The sequence below is a fragment of the Pygoscelis adeliae genome, unplaced genomic scaffold (genome assembly GCF_000699105.1).
Source record: "Pygoscelis adeliae isolate BGI_AS28 unplaced genomic scaffold, ASM69910v1 Scaffold402, whole genome shotgun sequence".
Lineage (NCBI taxonomy): Eukaryota > Metazoa > Chordata > Aves > Sphenisciformes > Spheniscidae > Pygoscelis > Pygoscelis adeliae.
The window spans coordinates 5,484,213-5,504,758 of NW_008824411.1; the positions used below are offsets into that span (position 1 = coordinate 5,484,213).

General features: G+C 52.1%; 1 protein-coding gene and 1 pseudogene across 1 annotated transcript; both read right to left on the reverse strand.

Annotated features, from left to right (window-relative positions):
• Positions 1–860: 860 nt before the first annotated feature.
• Positions 861–5,545, reverse strand: FMO4 (flavin containing monooxygenase 4). Its single transcript, XM_009320709.1, has 8 exons — positions 5,414–5,545; positions 4,921–5,109; positions 4,388–4,550; positions 3,944–4,089; positions 3,392–3,591; positions 2,861–3,213; positions 2,494–2,563; positions 861–1,248 (listed from the first exon to the last, which is right to left on the reverse strand). Exons 1-8 carry the CDS (start codon positions 5,543–5,545, stop codon positions 861–863), a joined length of 1,641 nt encoding a protein of 546 aa, XP_009318984.1.
• Positions 5,546–7,998: 2,453 nt separating this feature from the next.
• Positions 7,999–14,279, reverse strand: LOC103914102 (annotated as a pseudogene).
• Between the last annotated feature and the right edge of the window lie 6,267 nt (positions 14,280–20,546).

A 20,546-nucleotide genomic window follows, 5' to 3' on the forward strand; every position in this document is an offset into this window, starting at 1 on the left:
ACACGCTCTCCCGGAGGGAAGTGGCTGCAGCCCGAGTGCAAGTGCGCAGCGCCCGTCCGCTGGGTTTGCAGCAAAATGCCCAGATGAAGCGCGGGGGAGGCTCTGCCTTCTCCCTGTGCGCTTCAGGGTTCCCTGCAAGGCTGAGGCTGCTCGGGCAATTATATTATTTCTTAGGACGGGGCTCTCCCCCCTGCCACGACTCGGGGTACTGGGTCCACTTGTCCATGTCCCCCCCTCTCCCCCCCCAATAATAAATCATTAATAAAACCATCAGAGAAGACCAAATCCGTGAGGTTTATCTGTGGCTCCCTACTTCATGTCCCAAAGGTTACCAGACAAATACAAAGATCTTTACAGTTAGTGTTTCAGAAAATCTCAAGGTGGTGTGGGTCTTGCTGAAATTTTATGGAGGAAGCTCTGGGTGAGGTGGGGGGGGGGGCGGAGGGGTGGCCCCCGGCACAATACAAAGATCTTTACAGTTAGTGTTTCAGAAAATCTCAAGGTGGTGTGGGTCTTGCTGAAATTTTATGGAGGAAGCTCTGGGTGAGGTGGGGGGGGGGCGGAAGGCTGGCCCCGTGCACACCAGCCCATCCCAAAATGACTCTTCCCAAAAGCCCTGTGGAGATCCAGCCTGGTGCTGGTGCAATGCGGGCACAGATTGCGGCAGGTTTGGGGTGAATGCTCCATACAGCCCTTGGTGGGTGTGCGACATTGGTAGGAGGAGGCCGGTCGCCAGACAGCGCTTGCGTGGAGGCTCCTGCTGGTGCTGGGCCAGCTCCAGCCCCACTGACAGCACCTGGCAGCAGCACAGTTTCACATGGTCCCCAGCTCGCCCGGGACCCTGTCTCACCAGGTTTCTTCTACAGCTGGGGACCTGCCTGGGGGCTCCAGCCCAGCCAGGGGTATTTAGAAAGGATGAAACCTGCTGTGAGAGCCACTGGCAGGGCCAGGAGGCACATCCAGCGCCAGCTGTCGGAGCCATTGGAGGAGTCATCCACCACCCGAGTTCTCAAGGGCTTCAGCGTCCGCTGCCACTGAGTCAGGATGGCATTTCTGGCGCCGCTCCACTTCCCCCGTCCCACCAGTCGGTACTGGTAGGGTGTGCAGGGACCGAAGAAGACGGCCAGGGCCAGCCGGGGGTCCGTCAGGAGCAGCCTCAGCACGCTGGGCTTTACGCCAGCACACGAAGCAATTTCATCGGTGTAGCTGATAAAACTTATCTTCAAGTTCTCCCTCTCAGATGGATTCCTTCAATGGGATATAAAAGAGACAAAATCAAATAGCATCATCCCATCTCTGTTCCCAGCTCCATGGAAAGCAAGAGTTCTGGGCTCAGACATTGGCCGAGCCCCGGTCTCCAGGGCCGAGCTCCCTCAGCCCCAAATAAACCTAAAGGCACTGAAAGAGCCTCTGTGGGGTTGGTCCCCAGCAGTTACGCTGGGGCAGGGAATAGGCAGAAGCTTGTTTTGTCTCTGTGATCTGGTTGTGGCCTCAAAAATGGTTCTAGCATAATACTGCTATCATTGTAATGCCACAAATACCCGCGCTATGTCCTTTCTTGAGGTTCACAGGTGTGGATTTTGAGAGGTAGAGGAGTAGACATTCACAGATAAGACTTCCAAGGGGACTGGGAAAAACTGGGAGATGCAGAAAGCTTCCCATGCTGGGAGGGATCTCCAGGATTTTTCTGCTTGAGGCCTCATCTCCCTCGCAAGAGGGAGGATGTGTGCTCAGTCTGCTTCAGCAAATTTGGGACAGCCTTGCGTTTAGCTCCGTTTCACCTCAGACTCCTGTATTTCTGTGTAACGGCATCATGTCTGCAATAGCTGGGACTCCTGGTGATAATCCCCATGGCTTTGTTTTGTCCCAGATTTTCATCAGTGTCCTGTAAGCCAGCTCTGCCTTGCTGGCAGACCTAATCCAGCCTGCACGCCATCTGTCCCAAGGTCCCCCTCCTTGCTCCCAAAAGCTGCTGCAAGGAAGCACATCTATATCACCCATCCCACAGCCTCGAGGACACATCTCGACCTCCTGTAAAATCCCAGTGCCAACAAGGCAGGACGTTAACTCCCACGTACACGATGGACGAGTTCCAGCCTTGTCTAATACTCATCTTGTCCTGTCAAAAAACTGCCACCAAACTGCCCCCACTCGCATGGCCTGGCTCCAGTGGGGTTTCTGGATGGGGCTTGGCCCTGACCCCAGTGCTCTGTGCTGCCTGGATTTCAGAGGGAGAAGCCACGAGATGGCACCCTTAGTCTGGAGGAAACCAAACCTCCATCTTGACATGCTGGGAATGAGGGCATGACTTGGAGGCCTGGCGGAGGGGACCTGCAGGTCCTGGGTCTTGCTGTAAGCTGCTCCAGAGCACCCTGCCCTTGGTGTCTTGGTCCGTCATCCACGAAGGAGTCACAACAACATTTCCCTACCTCGCTATGGGTGGTGAGGGAATAAATGCACGTTACCCTGGCAAGCACATGGTGCATCACGCACCTTTTGACTGGTGGCTTCTTCTTCAAAACATCAGCCATCATCCTGCTGGTGGGAGGGAGCTTGTTCCAGCCTGAGAAGACAGAGAAACCAGAGACCTCCAGCAGCACCTTAAGCTTAAGAGTTCACCCCCTTCCCATGCTCCCAGCCCCTTTACCAAGAACATTCATGCTTGCTGGTTATGGCAGTGTGCGTGGAGCAGCAGGGATATGGAAATGCAGTGGTGGGGCAGAGGCTACAGTGCTACAAATGGCCACCATGGGCAGTGGCAGGAGCTGAAATATGCCCTAGGCTCTGTGGACATCAGATCAGGCTGCCCCAAACCTCCCACCTCAGTAGATCCCCCCCATCCCTGCACCCCGTCTCCCACCTGCAAAGATCCCTGTCACCCAGCGAGCCTGCATTTCTGCTCCCACCATCACAGAGCCGGTCAGCTGGACTAAGCCGATGATGGCCAGCGTCGGCTTTTCCAGCTGGGGAGGAAAGATGCGTTTATAGAGGGAACGGTTGTCATCAAAGAGGCTGCGAACCGACTCTTCGAGGAAGGGAAATGAGAAGATGTAGCCCGTGGCAAAGAGCACCACATCGATGTTTTCTTCGGTTGTCCCGTCTTCAAAAACAGCAGAGCTTTTGGTGAACTCCTTCACATTTGGCTTCAATACAATGGTCCCAGAGAGGAGACAAAATGGCAGCTCTTCGTTGATAATTACCTTAAAGTTGGAGCTTGCAGGTGAAAAAGAGGACAGCAATGTTAGTATCTGTGAGGGACCCGAAATGTCTTTTGTAGCCAGAGTTCCCCTCCAATGGTTTGCTATTCCACAAACATCCCCTGAAACTAAAAATTGAGCATTTCACGCCATTAAAACCCCCAACCAACTAACAAAATAGCCAGAAAAAACACCTTTTGGTGGAAGCCAAGCCATAGTTTGCGTGGTTAAACCACGAATTGAACTTCCGAAACCTGATCCTCTTCGTGAGGGCTGATGGGAGAAGCCAGTCGAGAAAGTGGTTGAAGCGGGTGGTGCTGACCATGTCGAAGGGGAAGCCGTGGTCCGAGACCCGGCTGAACACCCATGTGCTGCTCCTGGCACTGAGGAACACCTAGGGGAGAAGGCAGGTCTCAGCCTCCTGCTCAGACACCTCGTTGCCAGTTTTGCCCTGAATGGCAAATCCCATCTCCTGCACTTGGGAGCCAAGAGGGTTATCCTGAGGGAAGGAGACAGTGTCCGGATGAACCGAACAGCTCATGGTGGCTTCTGCAATGTTCCCACAGCTGCTGAATGGCCATTCCTCAGGTGGCCCAAACTCTCCAGGAATTGCAGAGCTTTTTCAATTGCCCTCAATTTGAAGTGCTATTTATTGAGAAACCTGGTGGGCAAAGCTTCCTGCGCGTACCCCGAGCCACCAGCTCTCATGGTCCCTGGCCAGGCTCGGCACCGCTGCAGAGCTGTACCTTTGCAGCCACGCGGCTCAGCTCCACAGAGAGGTCGCCGCCGGTGTTGCCAATGCCGACCACGAGGACCCGCTTTCCCCGGAAAGCCTCCACATCTTTGTATTCCCGGCTGTGGAGGTACTGGCCTTTGAAGCAAGTGTTGATACCTAGGCAGAGAGCAGGGAGCATCTCCTACTGCCAGATATATTTGCTTGTCCCAGCCTCGTGCCCGGACCCTCTGCAGCCCCCGACTCTCTACCTCCCACCTCTGCTTGAAGCTGAGAAGCCCGTGGAAGTCTTGGCTCTCTGGGTGATGCCACCCTCCTGCACCTCCTCGGCTTGGTCCTGCTTTGCAAATTCTCATGCAAGAACCTCAGAGGAAAATGCAGCCAAGGGACCCAACGGGTGATGTGTGAAACCCCGGGGGGCTGCCCCAGCCCACCCTGCTGCCGAGGCAGGGCTTACCTGGGAAAGAAGCCAATGGTAAGTAGGGCTCCTGGTAATGGCCGGTGCAAACCATGACGGCATCGAAGATGTGCGACTCCCGCACGCCACCAGTCTCAGTGACCACCTCCCACTGGCCCGAGGTGGTGAAATCTGGGCACTTCCTCACGCTGAGAGCTGTCGTCTTGCACCAAGGCCCAACAAAACAGCAGTCAGGGGCTGCACTGCATTTCGGAGAGGACCTGCCTGCAAAGGGCTGGGGCTGCCACGGGCAGGCTGGGTCCCCGGGGAGCTGCATGTCATCTCTGAAGCTGTTAAATCCCACCCTGCACCTTTCCCCTGGTGATGGCATTGACGGGGGGTATGCACCAGGCAGCCCATGTTCAAGCAGCCTAATTTAAAACATGGGGCCAAAACAGCTGCGTTCAGGATGCAAAAGGCACATGGTCCTCATGGGATCACACCCAGCATTGTCCCGTCCCACCTGGGCAGTGCCCTGGTATCTGCAGCCACTGATGGCTCTTCTCCCCATGGCGTTTGGGATTCCCGCTCACCTTGAAGTGTATGTGCCGCAGGAGGTCGAAGTGCCGGGCGTACATCCGAAAGTACTCCAGAAGGAGGCTGTGGGGTAGGAAACTGGGAAAATCCTCCGGGCAGGGGAAGTCGCTGAAGCAGGACATCTCCTTGGAGGTGTTGGTGATGACCGAGCGGTACACGCTGACCCTCCCGCCATCCATGGAGTCCTGTGTGAAGCCAGCAGTGCCGTTTGCAGGTGTGCGGGGAATGACTTTCTCCCCCCAAAGTATCTGAGTATTTTTCCTTCTTGTATTTGGGTACAAGGAAAAAACCAGGACTAGCACCTGGTGACCATGGCTTCTGCTCCCTCCATTTCCTTCTCCATCTTGGAGTCAGGGGGAGCCCCATGCCTGTGACAGGGATGGTCCCCAAGGGCATGGCCACCCTTTCCTCTTTGCTGCAGGAAAAGGGCATCCAAGGGAGGGGACAAACTCAGGGACAATCCTCCCCATGCAGGCAGAGCCCACTGACCGCGTAGCACCAGAGCCCCCCGATGTCCTCGCTTCTCTCAAAGCAGGTAGGCTCCAGCCCCTCATCTAGGCAGCACTTGATGGAGGCCAACCCGCCGACGCCGGCCCCGATAACGGCCACACGCCGCACCATGCTGTCCTGCAGCTGGCAACAGGCTGGTCGTGAGCAACTGGAAATAAAATAGCCCAGGGATTAGCAGAAACACCAGTCCCTTCTTCCAATCCCCAGCAAAACACCCCTGGTCTTCTCTGGCTGCAGGTGTCCATGGAGGAAAACTGTCCTTGGAGAAAGCCATCACCAGCTCCTGACTCGAGCATTACAGACGGACACTGCTCATTACCCTTCCCGCTGTGTTAAGCCCACACCAAGGGCCCAGAGATTCCCCTCCTGCAGGCTGGGGAAAAGGAGGTACTTTTAAACCTTGCTGCACTGCCGCTTCTATTTATTCCCTTTCCTGGCCCAAACCAGGGCATGCAAAGAAGGGGAAGGGGCTCACAGCTCTCTGCTTCTGCCTGCACAAAGTGATCCTCTTGAAACCTTTTCAAGAAACAATTTCAGCTAAGCTGGCTCGATTTCACGCTCTCCTTTTTAATTTCCCATTAAAGGGCATTCTCTCGAAAACAAAAAGTGATGCCTGACTGAGCAGGAGCATGGCGCAGTGATTCAGAAGTTAGACAGGACCATGAAAGTGCGGCTGGGATTACAGAATATACAAAAGGTAAGAAACCCAGGAAACGCAGGCTATAAATGGGAGGAACTCAAAGCTCGGGGTGTGTAAACTGAGCTGCATCAAGCTTGACTGGAAAGCAAAGAAACTAGGAAAAAAATGAACCCATGTGAACTTTGATTAGATAACAAATGCTCCTACTGCAGAGTCTGAAGAAAGAGTAATTTATAACTTTTTTCCTACCTGTTTTGTGTCAAAAAGTAAGTTAACATAAACAGGAACTGGAGGAAATTGCAGAGAGCCAGGAAAAATGGGGGAGGTGCAAAAAAACCCCTCTGCATCCAAAAGCCCAGCCTGAGCCACTCCTTGATCTGCAGGAACAGGGCAGGACATACCAACACTCACCCGCCCCCCATTTCCGGAGCCTCCCTTGGCTTTGGGAAAGGGTAGCGACGTGCCCGGGATACTAAAGTCACCCCTCTTTTCCGGTGCTGCCTACAGATGGCTTTGCTCTGGAGCGTCCCCGCGACACCCCCTCTCCTCCCGCCAGCAGCGAGGCAAAGCTGGCGGTGAACGCCAAAACCCTGGAGAGCTGGCTGCCTGCTTTTAAAGCCTGCAAAACCCAGACAGAGAGAAACGAGGAGCAAACCTTGCAGGGCAGTGCTGTGCCTTTGCTGCTCAGGCTTTGGCCGAACTTTGCTTCGAGTTCCTCTAGACGCAGATTTAAAAGAAAGGCTGAAGTCCAGGCAGCTCGCCGCAGCTCTTGCACCACCGACCTTTACACCGGCACTCCCCCACTCTGCTGTGCTTAAATGCGCTGGCAGAAAGTTCCCAACCTCCCTGTGGCGGTGCTGTGTGGAAATCCGGACCATAATCCCAAGGGGGCCCCGCTTGCAAGGACTCCCATGCTGCAACTCGCTGCAGCCTCAGCCCTGGCAGCAGCTTGGGGTTGTCCTGATCCATTCCCCTGTGTGCTGCCTGTGCTGGGCAGGTGCTCACTTGGCATCCCCGGGAAATCGGCAAAACATGCTCTCTTTGCTTGCACGCCAGCAGATGGCATGGATGGGGGATACAGTGCACAGTGCAGCCTAATTTTTGGTGGTCAGTGAAAGCCCTTGCAGCCCCAGGCTTGTGGGTTGCCCACGGCACCTGCTGGCACAGCCCCAGCCCAGGCACGGGACCCCCTAGGTCTTCTCGTGCACACAGGGAGATGACAAGGTGGCAGCCTGCAGCACGCTCCTGCCACAGCCGATGAGATTTTATTGATTGAAAGTCTTCCCACACACGAAATGAAGCCCCAGGATTGTCCGGTGGTGGAGAATGCAGGGAAGTGGAACCAGGAGCGCTCAACCTGGCAGGGTACCAGCCCTGCTCTCTGGGGTGACAAACCACTGCAGCCCTTTCACTGGAAAGATGCATCGATTCAACCCAAACTGGGATTTTTGGGTCATAGGGTTTAAGGTTGGAATAAGGGACAGCCTGACCTGCTTACCCAGCCCAGATAAACCCTTGCTGGACTAAAGACCCCAATTCCCGGGCGATTTGGGGCAGGGCTGGGCACCTGTGCTCCTTTCCATGTGTGACACCCAAAGCCATTTTTGCTAGTCTTGTCCTCACCGCATCCTGGCGAGCGTGGTCCAGGCATGGCCGTGCCACGCAGCCATGCTCTGCTCACGGCAGCAGGCAGGAGAGCAGCAGAGGCGTAATAAATGCTGGGGGGAGGCTGCCATCCCTGGCCAATCAGTTCTGCAAAGCTGTGCTTGAGGGTGAGCTGGAGCAGAGAGAGGTTTGTGCTGCTGGTTAAATTTGTTGCAATCTGCTGAAATCCCTTTCTCCCTGTCCTGTGGCACTCTGTGGAACTGTCTGACCTGAGGTAACATCCCCAAGGACAAGAAAAAACGTAAACAGGCTCTAAAATCTACTGGAAACCAAAAACCAGGGCAGCCAGGAGCAGGAGAAACTCCACCACAGTCAGGAGAGAAGGGCAGGGGCCGGAGGAGCCAGCAGGGACTTGCGTTCTTGTGGGCTTCAGGGCCTGGTCCCACTGGGTGAGGATGGCCTGGCGTGCCCCCTCCCAGTGCCTGGGGCCCCCCAGCCGGTACTGGTAGGTGGTGCGGGGGCTGAAGAAAACTGTGAGGGCCGGCTAGGGGTCTCTGCAGAGCAGCCCCAGCATGCTGGGCTTGGCACTGATGAAGGAGGCGAGCGTGTCCATGTAGACCAGGCAATCAGTTTTGAGGACTTTGTCAAAGGAGAGACCGAACCTTAATGAATTGGAGAAGAAAAAGAGGTGGGAGAAGGACTGGTGTCAGTGGGGCTGAGAGGAACTGGAAGTCAAATGTTCTGCATCCACGTTGTTATTACATCCAAACGCAACTGGGTTCCTCTTAGGAAAGGACTGGGCATAAGTGCAGTGGGAACCAGGGTCTGTCCGGTCCCGAATCCTGCACGTGACACAGCACATGTAAAGTGATGCTGGCTCTGGTACACATCTTTCTTACATGCATCAGTTGGTCCTTTACTTCATCACCCACAAGTTGTATCTGGACCCCCTCTCTTCACTTTGGCGAACCTTTTCTAAAGGTCTTTCGAAGGACCTTGTCAAACCAGTTTGGTTTGGTTTGTTTTTGTTTTTTTTTTAACTAGTTTCCCTTTGCTCTCTGCAGAGGAGTCACATGCAGCATGAGAAAGACGGCACCCTTTAGTTTCCCTCACATTAATTTCCACTGAGTATTGCAAAAATGTGTGGTGAATTGAAGAATTGCTTCCAGTTCACCTTTCCTGCAGAATTCACCACTTCATCTCCCACCTTCAGCTGTTTAGCCTTGTATTATACAGCAATTGTTCTGCGCAATTCTGTATTTCACCCCTCTATACCTTTCCTACTACAGCAATCTAGATGAACCATGGATCAATATATTGCCTGGTTTCCTGGTTTTATCTCACTCACTTCCTAATAATTCTTAGCCTCTGATTTGACCTTTTGCCTGCCTGTGAACTATGTGCCGATGTGCTGACACCTATTCTCAGCAATTCAGATCCCCATGCTGAGAGGTGAGACAATTTGTACGTACACCTCGGGTTGGCTTTTTTTTGCCCTTGTTGCCCTTACATTGCATTTATTACCATTAATTTCTCTGCTATTTTATCTCTCAGTCTCTGGGGACCCTGGCACACTTCCTCAACTCCCAAGCAAGCTTTAGTCTTGACTACTCTGAATTAATTTCTTCCCATCATCAACAGGCAAAATATCAGCATCAAATCAAAGGTTATGTTGGCTCAGTACAAGTGAACAAGGGGGTGGCTGGATCTGGGCATCCCTCCCCCGCCTCCACTATACGTGCAGGGAGCAGCCACAGAGTGTGAGCTGTGTTGCTGCCCCCCAAACTCCAGGGGCTTTTCAATCCACTGAAAAACCTTCAGGGCTCTAGGGACTGGCTTACCTTTCCACTTGGTTTTTCTTCTTCTTGTTTACTTCCTTCTCCATGACAGACTGAGGAGGCAACCAACACAAGCCTATAAAAGAGGAGAGCGTCCTGCAGAGATTAACTCCTGGGGGGATTTGAGAACTCATTCAGCAATTCAAAATGTGGCAAACCCTCCGCTGGGACGGCAGGAAAGGCTCATCACTGGATTTATCTCAGCAATGGCAATTTGCCAGAGACCAGCCCTCCACAGTGCTACGAATTCACCTGCACTTTTTCCTGCTCTTACAGATTTGTGCTGTCAGGGCACAGGCAGATGATGTGGGGTGAGATGGGTCATGCAAGCTGCAGAGAGCACCATCCCAAAGACAAACCCCAGAGTTTCCCCGGCTCTGTGGAGGAGCCTTGATGCAGCCCTCCACATCAGCCCAGTGGGAGGTTATTATTATTATTTTTATTTAAAAAAACCAAACAACAAAAAACACCAGTAGGTTTCTTTCCTCACCCAAATAATTGCAAAGAATTGCTCTTATGGGGCAATGGGACTCTTCTCCTCCGGTAGTCATGGTGGACAAACCACCCTGTCCCTCAAAGACCAGTGAATTCTGCCAGGATGGATCCACCACCATATCTTAAAGACAACTCCTATCTGTGCATCCAGGTTTACATATCCATCTCTGTGCTCTGACTTCTAAAATATTTTAGAGGGAAAATACTGTCTTGAACAACCTACTTTAGACCATGGTTTGCAGGCTCAGGTGCAGGACTGCACATCAGCTGAGTCATGGTAAGGAACAGAGTACATGCTCTCAGCTTGCAGTGGGTGGGGTACAAAGCATTAGCTTAAAAGCATCAGCTTAACAGGCAAAAAAAAGTGATTTAAGGTAGAAGTCATGAACTTACATGTAGCTTGGACCAATCATGCACTTGTGTTGCTGTAGCTCAGCTAAAGTGAAATAACTTGGGAAGTCTGAGCCCTAGAAATGCTCCCTCATCCACTTTGAAGTGAGCTTCAGGGTCTCCAAGGACTGAAATCCCTCTTGGTGCATGGAGGGGACAAGACGTGTCCAGTTTGAACTATATTTTGGTACACGGGAGAGCTCGTGTTAGCCCTCCTACCTTTGAAGACACGGGTCACCCAGCACGCTTGCATCACTGTCGCAGGCATGATGGCTCCTAACTAACTGCTTGATCAGCCCAAGGACAGCCAGGGTGGGCCTCTGCCGGTGGGTTGGGAACACATATTTGTAGAGGGGTATGTGCTTGTTTTCCACCTTGATGACTGCTCCTTCTAGGAACGGGAAGGAGACATTGTAGCCCATTGCAGAAGATGACAATATCAATGGGCTCCTCCTCAGGGCAGTTGTGGAAGACAACAGAGTTGTCCTTGAACTCCTTCACGCCTGGCTTGATGGTGATCCTCCCTGTCAGGCTGTAGCTTGGAAGGTCGCTGTTCAGCACGGCCTTGTGTACAAGGCAGCTGTGGAGAGCTGAGGGGCTCTGAGCGTTAGAGACCATGAACAAGCCCTGGCGGTGCCCCTGCTCCTCCTCCTCCCGCTGGGCCCTCCAGCCCCACGACCTCCCGGTATCCTTTGCTCTGAGCAAGCAGCCCTACGTCCCCCCTCTCCAAACACTGACATGTTTCATCCTTGCAGCAACGTCACCCTGTCCCACAGCCTGAGTGACTCGTGGACATCTCCTGTCTTCTTCCTCCATTCACTCAATTACTCTTTAAACCATTTCTTTTCAGAGCTGATCCATGCTTTAATCCTCACTCCTCCTCTTTTCCCAGGGACCCTCATGAGGAAAACTCCTCTGGTCCTTCCTGGGCTTTTCCAGAGTGCTCCATCTCGCACTACCTAAGGGGGCTACAGCTTATCTTCTCCCACCGGGCTACAAATTCACCGCTGAAGATCACCCCAGTCTGGGTGCTGTTTGCTGCATTGGTTGATGTTGGTTGCCAGAGATCTCCCCCCTGCCCACAACACAAGCCCTGCGACACCGCATGGGATGGAAGTACCTCCTCTGGTTGAAGGCCATAGTTTTCATGCTTCAACCACTGGTTCACCCTGTAGTTAGTTAACCCTTGTGAAAGGGGGTCTGGAGAGGCTGTTTCTGATCAAGTTCATAAGGTGAGTGTTGAAAACCATGTCCCATGGGTAGCCGTGGTCAAACATGCGGCTGAGCACCCAGGTGCCTCAGCCGGTGCAAACGGTCACCTGGGAGAGAGCAGAGAATCAATGATTTGGGTGATGAATTTGCTGCTTTGCCTTTATAAAGTAACCCCAGGGGGGCATGGCACAGACAACTATGAAATGAAAAAGCAGCAACAGCATCTTTAACACCTTCTGGCAGCTGGAGATGGAGGTGAAACAGGAGAGAAGAGAACAACCAGCTTGCTTTCAGGGTAGGTTTTTGACCAAGAAATATGGGTTCAGAAATACTGTTTGGACACCATGCAGGGTGATTCCAGCTCGCTCTCCCTATGGTGATGGCAAACAGAGCTATTGCCCCCAGCATCACCCTCTCTGCACCCCTGGGGTGGCCAGGCAGCGGTACCTTCGCAGCTACGCAGCTGGCTGCTGCCACAATGTCCACTCCTGAATTGCCCATGCTGACCACGAGGACACACTTCCCCTGAAACATGTCGGAATGCTTGTACTACCAGCTGCGAAAGTACTGGCCTTGAAACCTCTCGATGCCTTGGGAAAAAAGAAACAAAGCTTTTAATTACTTGGTGTCCTGGTTTCGGCAGGGATAGAGTTAATTTCCTTCCTAGTAGCTGGTACAGTGCTGTGTTTTGGATTTAGGGTGAGAACAATGTTGATAACACACCGATGTTTTAGTTGTTGCTGAGCAGTGCTTACAATAGTCAAGGACTTTTCATCTTCCCATGCTCCACTGACTGAGAAGGCTGGAGGTGCACAAGAAGCTGGGAGGGGGCACAGCCAGGACAGCTGACCCAAACTGGCCAAAGGGACATTCCATACCGTGTGACGTCATGCTCAGTACATAAACTGGGGGAAAGCTGGCCGGGGGGGGGCCGCTGCTCAGGGACTGGCTGGGCATCGGTCGGTGGGTGGTGAGCAATGGCATCATGCATCACTTGCTTTGTATACTATTATTATTATTATATTGTTATTATTATTTTATTTCAATTACTAAACTGTTTTTATCTCAACCCATGAGTTTTCTCACTTTCACTCTTCCAATTCTCTCCCCCATCCCACCGGGGGGGAGGGGGAGGAGTGAGCAAGCGGCTGTGTGGTGCTCAGTTGCCGACTGAGGTTAAAGCACGACACTTGGGCTTAATTAATTAATTAATTACAGTGTTTTTTGTTGGGAGAACTGGCATAGAAACAATCCAGATGGCAAGGAAGTGCAATTGGTGGCCCTCCATCCCATGCACTCAGGCTTGGTGCTTCCTCTCCAAAATGGGGTCTCACACATGCCTGCACGGCAGTAAGCAGGGACACATGTGCTGGGTGGGACCTGGAAGACAGTTATGTGCAAGAGCTGTGCTGGTGCAGTCTCAGGATTCAGCCTTTACGAGATGGGGACACAATGGTTCAGAAAAGCCAGTAAACCTCTTCTGTCCTACGAGCAGCTTCAGAAGCACTTGATAATGCTGATGACAAGGCAACCCTCTCTATGCTGACAGCTGGGGAGATTCATTACAGCAGTGATGAATATAGCCCTGTCAAAGATGATGGAGGTTCACTGAGAGGACCTTGTCCCATCTTGCATGCTGCGCGGACAGTTTCTCCAAGGCTAAACCATCCTACCTTGGAAGTTTGCTCTGAAGTGACCAGTGCCTGCAAAGACAAAGCTGCTGAAGCACAAGGATGTATTGCTGTTCGTGCCAGGAGGTTTGAAAAGCAGAAGCAAGAAAAGGAGGGAAGCATTTTTTCCAAGGAACTGCTAACACTTCTCCCCCAGCCCCTGGAAGCGGGTAACCACAGGCAGCTGTGTACCATACCGGGAAAACAGTGCAGAGGGAGGGACGGCTCAGTGAAATTGCCGCTGCAGACCATAATGGCAAAGACGTGCGATGTCTGCTTCCCGTCCACCTCTGTGACCATGTCCCACTGGCTTGTGGTGGCAAAGTCAGGATTTCCTGACGCTAGTGATCTGAAACGTGGAAGCCAAGTGGAGTCACCACTGGTGCCCAGCATGCACAGGGAGTGGGGCAGCTCTTGCTTTGTATATTATTATTATATATAATATAATAATGGGTGCTGGGGCACCCGTCACTCACCCCAAACTTGATGTGCTCCCGGAGGCCGAAGCACTCGGCATAGTGCTGGAGGTAGTCCAGGAGCTGGGTGTTGGGCAGGAACACTGGGAATTCCTCAGGAAGTCAGAGAACATTGGCATCTTGTTCAAGGTGTTGCTGATGACTGATGGGTAGAGGCTTGGCTGGCCAGCCTCGCTGTGCTCCTGGCATGGCATCCTCGGGTGCATCAGCCCTGCACCCCAGGGTGGGGACTGTCCCCCCATTCCCCTTCCCCTGGTCTCGGGGAGCACAGCTGGGAGAGGTCAGCACCCAGCAAGCTCTTACAGCCCTTCCCCACCTGCTGGAGCTCAGCTTGACCTGCTGCCCAGCCTGCAAAGCTGCAGCTCCCATGGGAAGGGGGGATGGGCACTGCTGGCTCACTGTGTAGCACCAGAGCCCCCTGATGTCCCGGCTCTTCTCAAAGCAGGTGTGCTCCAGCCCTTCATCCAGGTAGCACTTGGTGGCTGTCAGCCCACTGATGCCTGCCACCACCACTCTCATCCCTGCTGTCTCCGCCGGGCACCCGGGCTGCAAACGGGGCTTAACCTGAGAGAAACCCTGCAGATGGTCACCACCCTCTCAGGGAGCAGCTGCCAGCATACCCTCTATAGGGGATTTCTCCATATGCCACCCCCAAACTTTCATTCCCTTTACCAGCATTCTGGGCTCTTAATTTACAAGTTAGATTAAATGACTTTAAATCTTAATTGTCTCTATTTTTTCTTTTTTTTTTTTTTAAATAAATCCATCCACTTTTACAGCATGCTCACCAGGCTGCTTTCAATACCCTGCAGTTGACCTGGAATCTCTCTTTGAAAGTATGTAGTTAAATCACTGCCAGTTTTTATTTACAAGTTGTGTTTAAACTATCTCTCCTTATCAGTCGTGAATATTTGTATTTTATCTTTGGAGATCTGCCCTTGCCTTTCTTAGAAAAGGAAAAAAACAAATGTGCACCAGGACTATTCAGCCTCAGCATCACTGACTGTGGTCCTGTTCCCCGTCCCCAGGGAAGATGATGCTGACTTTGACATGGCCACCAAGGCCAGCAGGGGCTGTGGCTGCAACACACCTTGGCTTTAGGGATACTTTTGTGTCTGTCTCCCAAAGCTGCCCTGCTGGGGAGGTCTGGGCTGGACAGACAGACTGTTGCAGGCTGCAAATGGCTTGACCCCAGGGCTCAAACGTCCAGCCCTACGAGGCTCCCAGGGCTGCAGGATTGTGGACCCAAACCCTCCCTGAGAGTGGTGGGCAATGAAACAAGGGATGATGGCCAGATGCCGTGGCTTGAGCTGGACATTGCCAGAGCAGGGACCACCCCTTGGGGGGCTGTTGCAACCCCTGGTTTAACCCCAGCACTGGTGGGGAGAGCCCTGCTCGGCTGAGTTATTAACCCAGCATACTGGGGCGGCACTACAGCCAGGCGGCACCGACTTCTCTGCCCAAGAAGCGCTTTCAGCTTCCACCAGACACAGGGGATGGTGTATTTGCCAGAAAAAAGTTTTCAGTATAGAAATGGGGTTGCATGCAGTTGTTTTGTTTTGGGGTTTTTTTTTTGCCTACAAAACAACACCAAATTATCCAGGAACAGCTTCGACTTTCTATTGAAAGGCAACACCTAATGAATACTTCGCTTTCCAAGTTTGGAATGAAAATTGGACTTTTTCCTCTTTAAATGAAGAGAGCGCTAGCATAAGCTGCTCATTGTTAACTGTTTTGTTTTTTTTTTAATTTTTTGCATGGTGGGAGTTAACTTATATCACAAACATCTCCCAGCTACGTATGCTATTTAATTCCCTACCCCTTTGCAGAGAAGCTAGAAATAACATCCAGGAAACACTGCCTCAGCCATCCCGTCCCTGTTGCTGCCACACTTTCCATACCGTCCCTGCAAGTATTCACAGCAGCTAACCTCGGAAGTCTCAAGCTGTGGGGTGCTTGCGTGGGGCAGGGAGGGATGGAAAGGCTTCGCAGCCCCCTGGGGACACTTACCTTCCAGCCTTGGCCACTCGTGCTCCGTCCTGCTGCCGCCACGGGGAAAGCCCCTCCTGCTCCCGATTTATAAGCAACGCGGCCCTTTGGCAGAGGCAGGGGAGGGCGGGCAGCTCCCTCTGCCGCGGCAGGGCCACCCCACTCCCACGGTGGTTGCACAACCCAGGTTTGCAGTGGGAGGAGTGGCTGGACTCTCCTGATGTTGTGTGGGGTGAGCCGGATGGCCCGGCTGATGATCCCTAAAGGGGATTGAGTGGGTGAGAGAGACCAGAGTGGCCCAGATGCATCCCGCAGCCGTGCAAGGAGGACCCGCATGTGCGGGGGGCGGCTCCAGCTGTGGGATGTTTTCACTTGCCTCTTGTCTGCCTTCCAAAAGGGAGCCAAAGCGGCTGATGGACAGCAGGGTTTCGGCAGGACTTGCACCCAGGGCACCTTCCAAAAAAAAAAAGAGCTGGTTTTGCAGTCACTGCTCACAGAGGCTGTCGTGCCATCAGCCACATGTGCAGCCACTCACACTGGTGGCGGGCAAGAGGCTCCCTGTGCAAACTGGGAGAGCGTGAAATGGCCACGAACACCAGCATAGCAAGGTGCTAAACACAAAGAAAGTGGAAATGTTAGCTGAAATATCAATGCAGGACATAGATAACTGGATGGGTGCTCCCAGGCGTAAATGATCCCAAATTTGCTATCAGCTTTTTAAGCTGTTTGAATAACCAAGGAGGCTGCAAGGGAGGGGGAAAAACCCATCCGAGGACTGCAGAACAGAGGGTGGTAAACACAGCAGCTCCATCCAACAGAGACATCTGCTCAGAGCCTGTGTTCAAAGCTGCAGAGGCACGAGATGGGCCAGTAGCTGGGAGTTGAAACTAGAAGTGGAAATAAGATGCACATTGGTAACAAGGAAGGTTAGCGATAGGAAACGCCTGCTGAGCTTCATGGCAGACCCAGGCACTTGAACAAAACGTATGCAGAACATAAAGTATTAGTGGAGATGGACAGTGAGATAGCAGGGAGGTAATTACTGTAGTTATGCACATGCATGCGCAGGGTGCTGAAAAGTCCTTGGAAACACACAGGGAAATTCTGGTTGCTTTACTCACCTCTGCTGCTGGCACAGCAGGGGATGGCATCCTGGTCCCTGTGCTCTGCCATCCCCTGCCGGCAGGGACACCCAGGAGCCATTTCTCCAGCTTCTCTCCAGGGACAGTCTGTGCAGAGCAGAGGAGCAAGCACATCGGGCGGGGTGGGGCTGGGGTGGGGGGTTTAATATATTCTCAGGGCTGAAAAAAACCTTCATGGCCTGGTGTTCATGTAGAGCAACCCTTAGTACCCTTGGGCCAGTCCCCCTGAATTTCTGTCCTTGTGAAGATAGGAGTGGACACAGCTGCAGGGGTCCCTGTTCCCCTTTCTGAGCAAGCAGGATCTGCTGCCACTCTGTTGGCGAGGGAAGGGGGACCCTGCCATCACACACACAAACTGCTGGGGGAAATGGGCTTTGGCCGAGGGATGGGGTGAGGCCAAGTGAGGGCACATAATTTGGGGAACTATTTTACCACCTTCCTTCTGCCCAGACTGGGACACCAAACAGCTGGGTTTATCCACATCCTCACATGCTGAGACACAAGCCTTGTTAGATGCCAGGGGTGTATCGGTCATGGGGGACCATGGGGAGAGCCAGGAGCAGTAAATAACCAGTGGTGACTCAGGAGGAGCACCAGGAATGGGATGCTCATGCACCTGCCCGCTGGCGAGCCCCTTCTCCCCTTGAGAAGCAAAGCTCCCTGGCACCGTGGCATAAGCCTGGGCTCTGCAAGGGGCTTTTGATCCTTAAAGTAGAGGGAAGGAGAAACTTAATATATCCATTTAGTCTTAATCAGATAGGAAAGGCACCTTGTCTGCAAAACTCTGGCACCGGTTTTACCATCTCTGTTTAAAATAACACTTTAAGCCAAGGAGAGGCAAATCTACATACAAACAACTCTTAGCACAGCCCGTTTTGCTGTTTTCTAGGCTCATGTCAGCAGTTTTGGGCATGTGTCATGGTGAAGGGGGATAAGAAAAAGAAAAAAACAAAATAGTGGAGTTTCTTGTTAAGCCAGTCTCTAAGGAAAGCGCGGTGCTCACCATCAAGCAGCCGCTGCTGCCACACACGCTCAGGAGCTGATGGAATGAGGGGTCTGGGCTCATCAGTGAAACACTTAGTTTTCCCCTCTCCAATATTATCACTACCTCCCCTTACTGAACAGAAGGCTTTAATCATCATTTATTTACTACACATAGAAGTGAGGTTGCCCCAAAGGTGGCTGTTGCCTCCCACTGCTTCCCATGAGGCTGCAGAATACAGCGATCCATGGGGTGAATGGAGGCTGCAAGCAGCTGCTGCTACGCCCCCCCCCCCCCATTTTTTTAGAGCCTGGATTTTGGCTCTGAAAAAAAATTGCTTATGCTTTGGCCCAAAGGCCAAAAGGCAATTTCCTGCTTAAAAAAATACAAAACTGCTACCCCAAGCATCATGGGCTGTTTTCCTACTTACTCTACTATTTCCAGCACATAGAGGACACTAAAGCATTGCAGCAAGCAGCGACAAACACTAGCAGGGCACTTATATCACTGGCAGGGCACTTATATTCTTTGTAATCAGAGCTAGGTATGTTCAATATCTTAAACTCTTCCTGAAACCTCAGAAGAGGCATCACTGTTAAGGAGACCCAAAGGATGTGGTGGAGCAGACATGGGCTGTAGCAGGTACTATGGGAGAAGGATTTGCGGGAGGGATAGGCAAGAAGGTCTCTGTGTGGAGGGCACAAGTGTTGTACTCCAACATACTTGGCAAAGTTTAACCTGATTTAATAATAAGTCACCGTGTTTTCCAGGCATGTAACCTGTGGAATTTGTCAAGGAGAAGCTGCTTGTTAAACCTGTTGCCTCCTATTACATTAATGAAGCCAGGAGAGCTGCAGTTTTAAAATTCTTGGTTTTGGAGGTTTTAAAATGTACAGTTAAGAGTTTTCCCCAAACTACTCAAAAGTCTTCACAAGAACAACCCTGATGGACACATACACCCTCTCTTGCTCACCACGTCTTTGTACCAGGACTCAAAGCAGATAAACACATACACTTCAAGTGCCATGGGAGATGCACCCAAATAACACGCAGCACTAGGAAGGGCTTTAAACCCTCCCCATCACTTCTGAGCCAAACCTCAGGGGTTTGGGGTCTGTCTCTGTCATTTCACAGGTAATAAAACATAACTACTGAAGAGACTATCAGAGCAAACAGGAGTTACAGTTAAGGTAACTTGTAAGCAAATGATCGTAAGGAAGGGCTGCCTGGAGAGCACATGGTTAAAACACGCACACCCCGACCAGAAGGCACCTTCCTACCACCACCACCAGGTGAAGTCATCCACCAGCCTTCGAGTGTTTTCAAAAATTCAGTCAGCGCAGTTGACCCCTTTCTGTAAATATTGACCATGCTCCCAGGACAGGCAGTTCACATGCTTTCCTGCTGCCTTTCCAAGAGCATCTCCAGCAGAGGTGTGCCCATGGCTGACATTCCTGTTCCCCAGCACAGGGACACAGCAGCACTCCTAATTCAGGTAGAAACTTGCTCCTGCACCACCCCAGCCTCCCACCTAGGGGCACGTTTGTGCATTTGTTCCCAGAAATTAGGGTTTTTTAAGAGGACAAACCCCCCAACACTAAGCAAGGCACTACTCTCGAACGACTCAGAAGTACCTTGCTGAGGAGCCAGCACAGGCACTGTGGAACTATGTTAGCTCATATCAGCTGGCAGATCTTCTTTCACCTCTGATAGCTTCACCAGACCCTAGGAGACAGGATGGGAAGGGACCTCAGGAACATCTGACCCATCTTCTCCTCCAAAGCAGCTCTAACTGACCTTTACCACCTTGTTTCCTTCACTTGTTTTAAAAACCCTTGATGATGGCAACTCCAGCACCTCCCACACAATCTCATCCTTGCTTTTAGAGCAGCCATCAAGTTTTCTTTTATGTCCACAGCAGAGACAATCTGACAACATTTGGAGGTAACTGAGGAGAATTTGCAGCATCACCTCTCCATCAGTTTAAATGGGAACTTTCCAGATCAAATCGATAGAGGAATTCTGACTGGCTCATGTCTTGGCTTGCTAATTGGCCTGAGAAGATGCTGAGCACTCACAGGTGGTCCTGGGGTCTTAGAGCTGCTCAGCACCACTGAAGATGAGCCCCACCAGCTGGCGTTTCCTATTTATATTTTGGGAATTATTTTTTAAGAGGAAATTGTTCTGCAGGGGACAGAGTATTGGATTATTTCCCTGAGAGCTTCACCCAGCTGATGACATCAGGGTTGAGGGAGGTTGGACCACTGTGGCCAAGGCAGTCAGACTGCAAATAATTAAATGGACTGATGACATGAGAGGGTGGGCGGCAGGAGGAGAGACAACAGCCCATTGTGCACAGAGAGGTGCAGCAAGGAGACATGATGCTGCTGGGGGAGCTTGTGAGCCAAACTCTGCCCCTTTTGTCCCCTCTGACTGGAAGGAGAAAGGACACATTGACCTTGGGGGGTGGAAAGAAAAAAGCGTGGGACCTCTGGTGTAATCCATACAATGTGGGTCTGGGAACAGGACCGGTGACACGTGGAATGTGACACCCCGGCGGCGGGGTGGCTCTGTATGTTAGGGAGTGTTTCGATTGTATAGAGCTCAACGATTGTGATGATGATACGGTTGAGTGTTTATGGGTAAGGATGAGGGGGAAGGCCGACGAGGCAG

Excerpts from the sequence above, each read along its gene's own strand:
- FMO4 (XM_009320709.1), bottom strand. The coding sequence starts at position 5,545 with ATGGTGCGGCGTGTGGCCGTTATCGGGGCCGGCGTCGGCGGGTTGGCC. Across the intron at positions 5,110-5,413 it reads GGGGGCTCTGGTGCTACGCG|GACTCCATGGATGGCGGGAG; the intron begins GTCAGTGGGCTC and ends GGCTTCACACAG. Across the intron at positions 4,551-4,920 it reads TGCGGCACATACACTTCAAG|ACGACAGCTCTCAGCGTGAG; the intron begins GTGAGCGGGAAT and ends CCTTGGTGCAAG.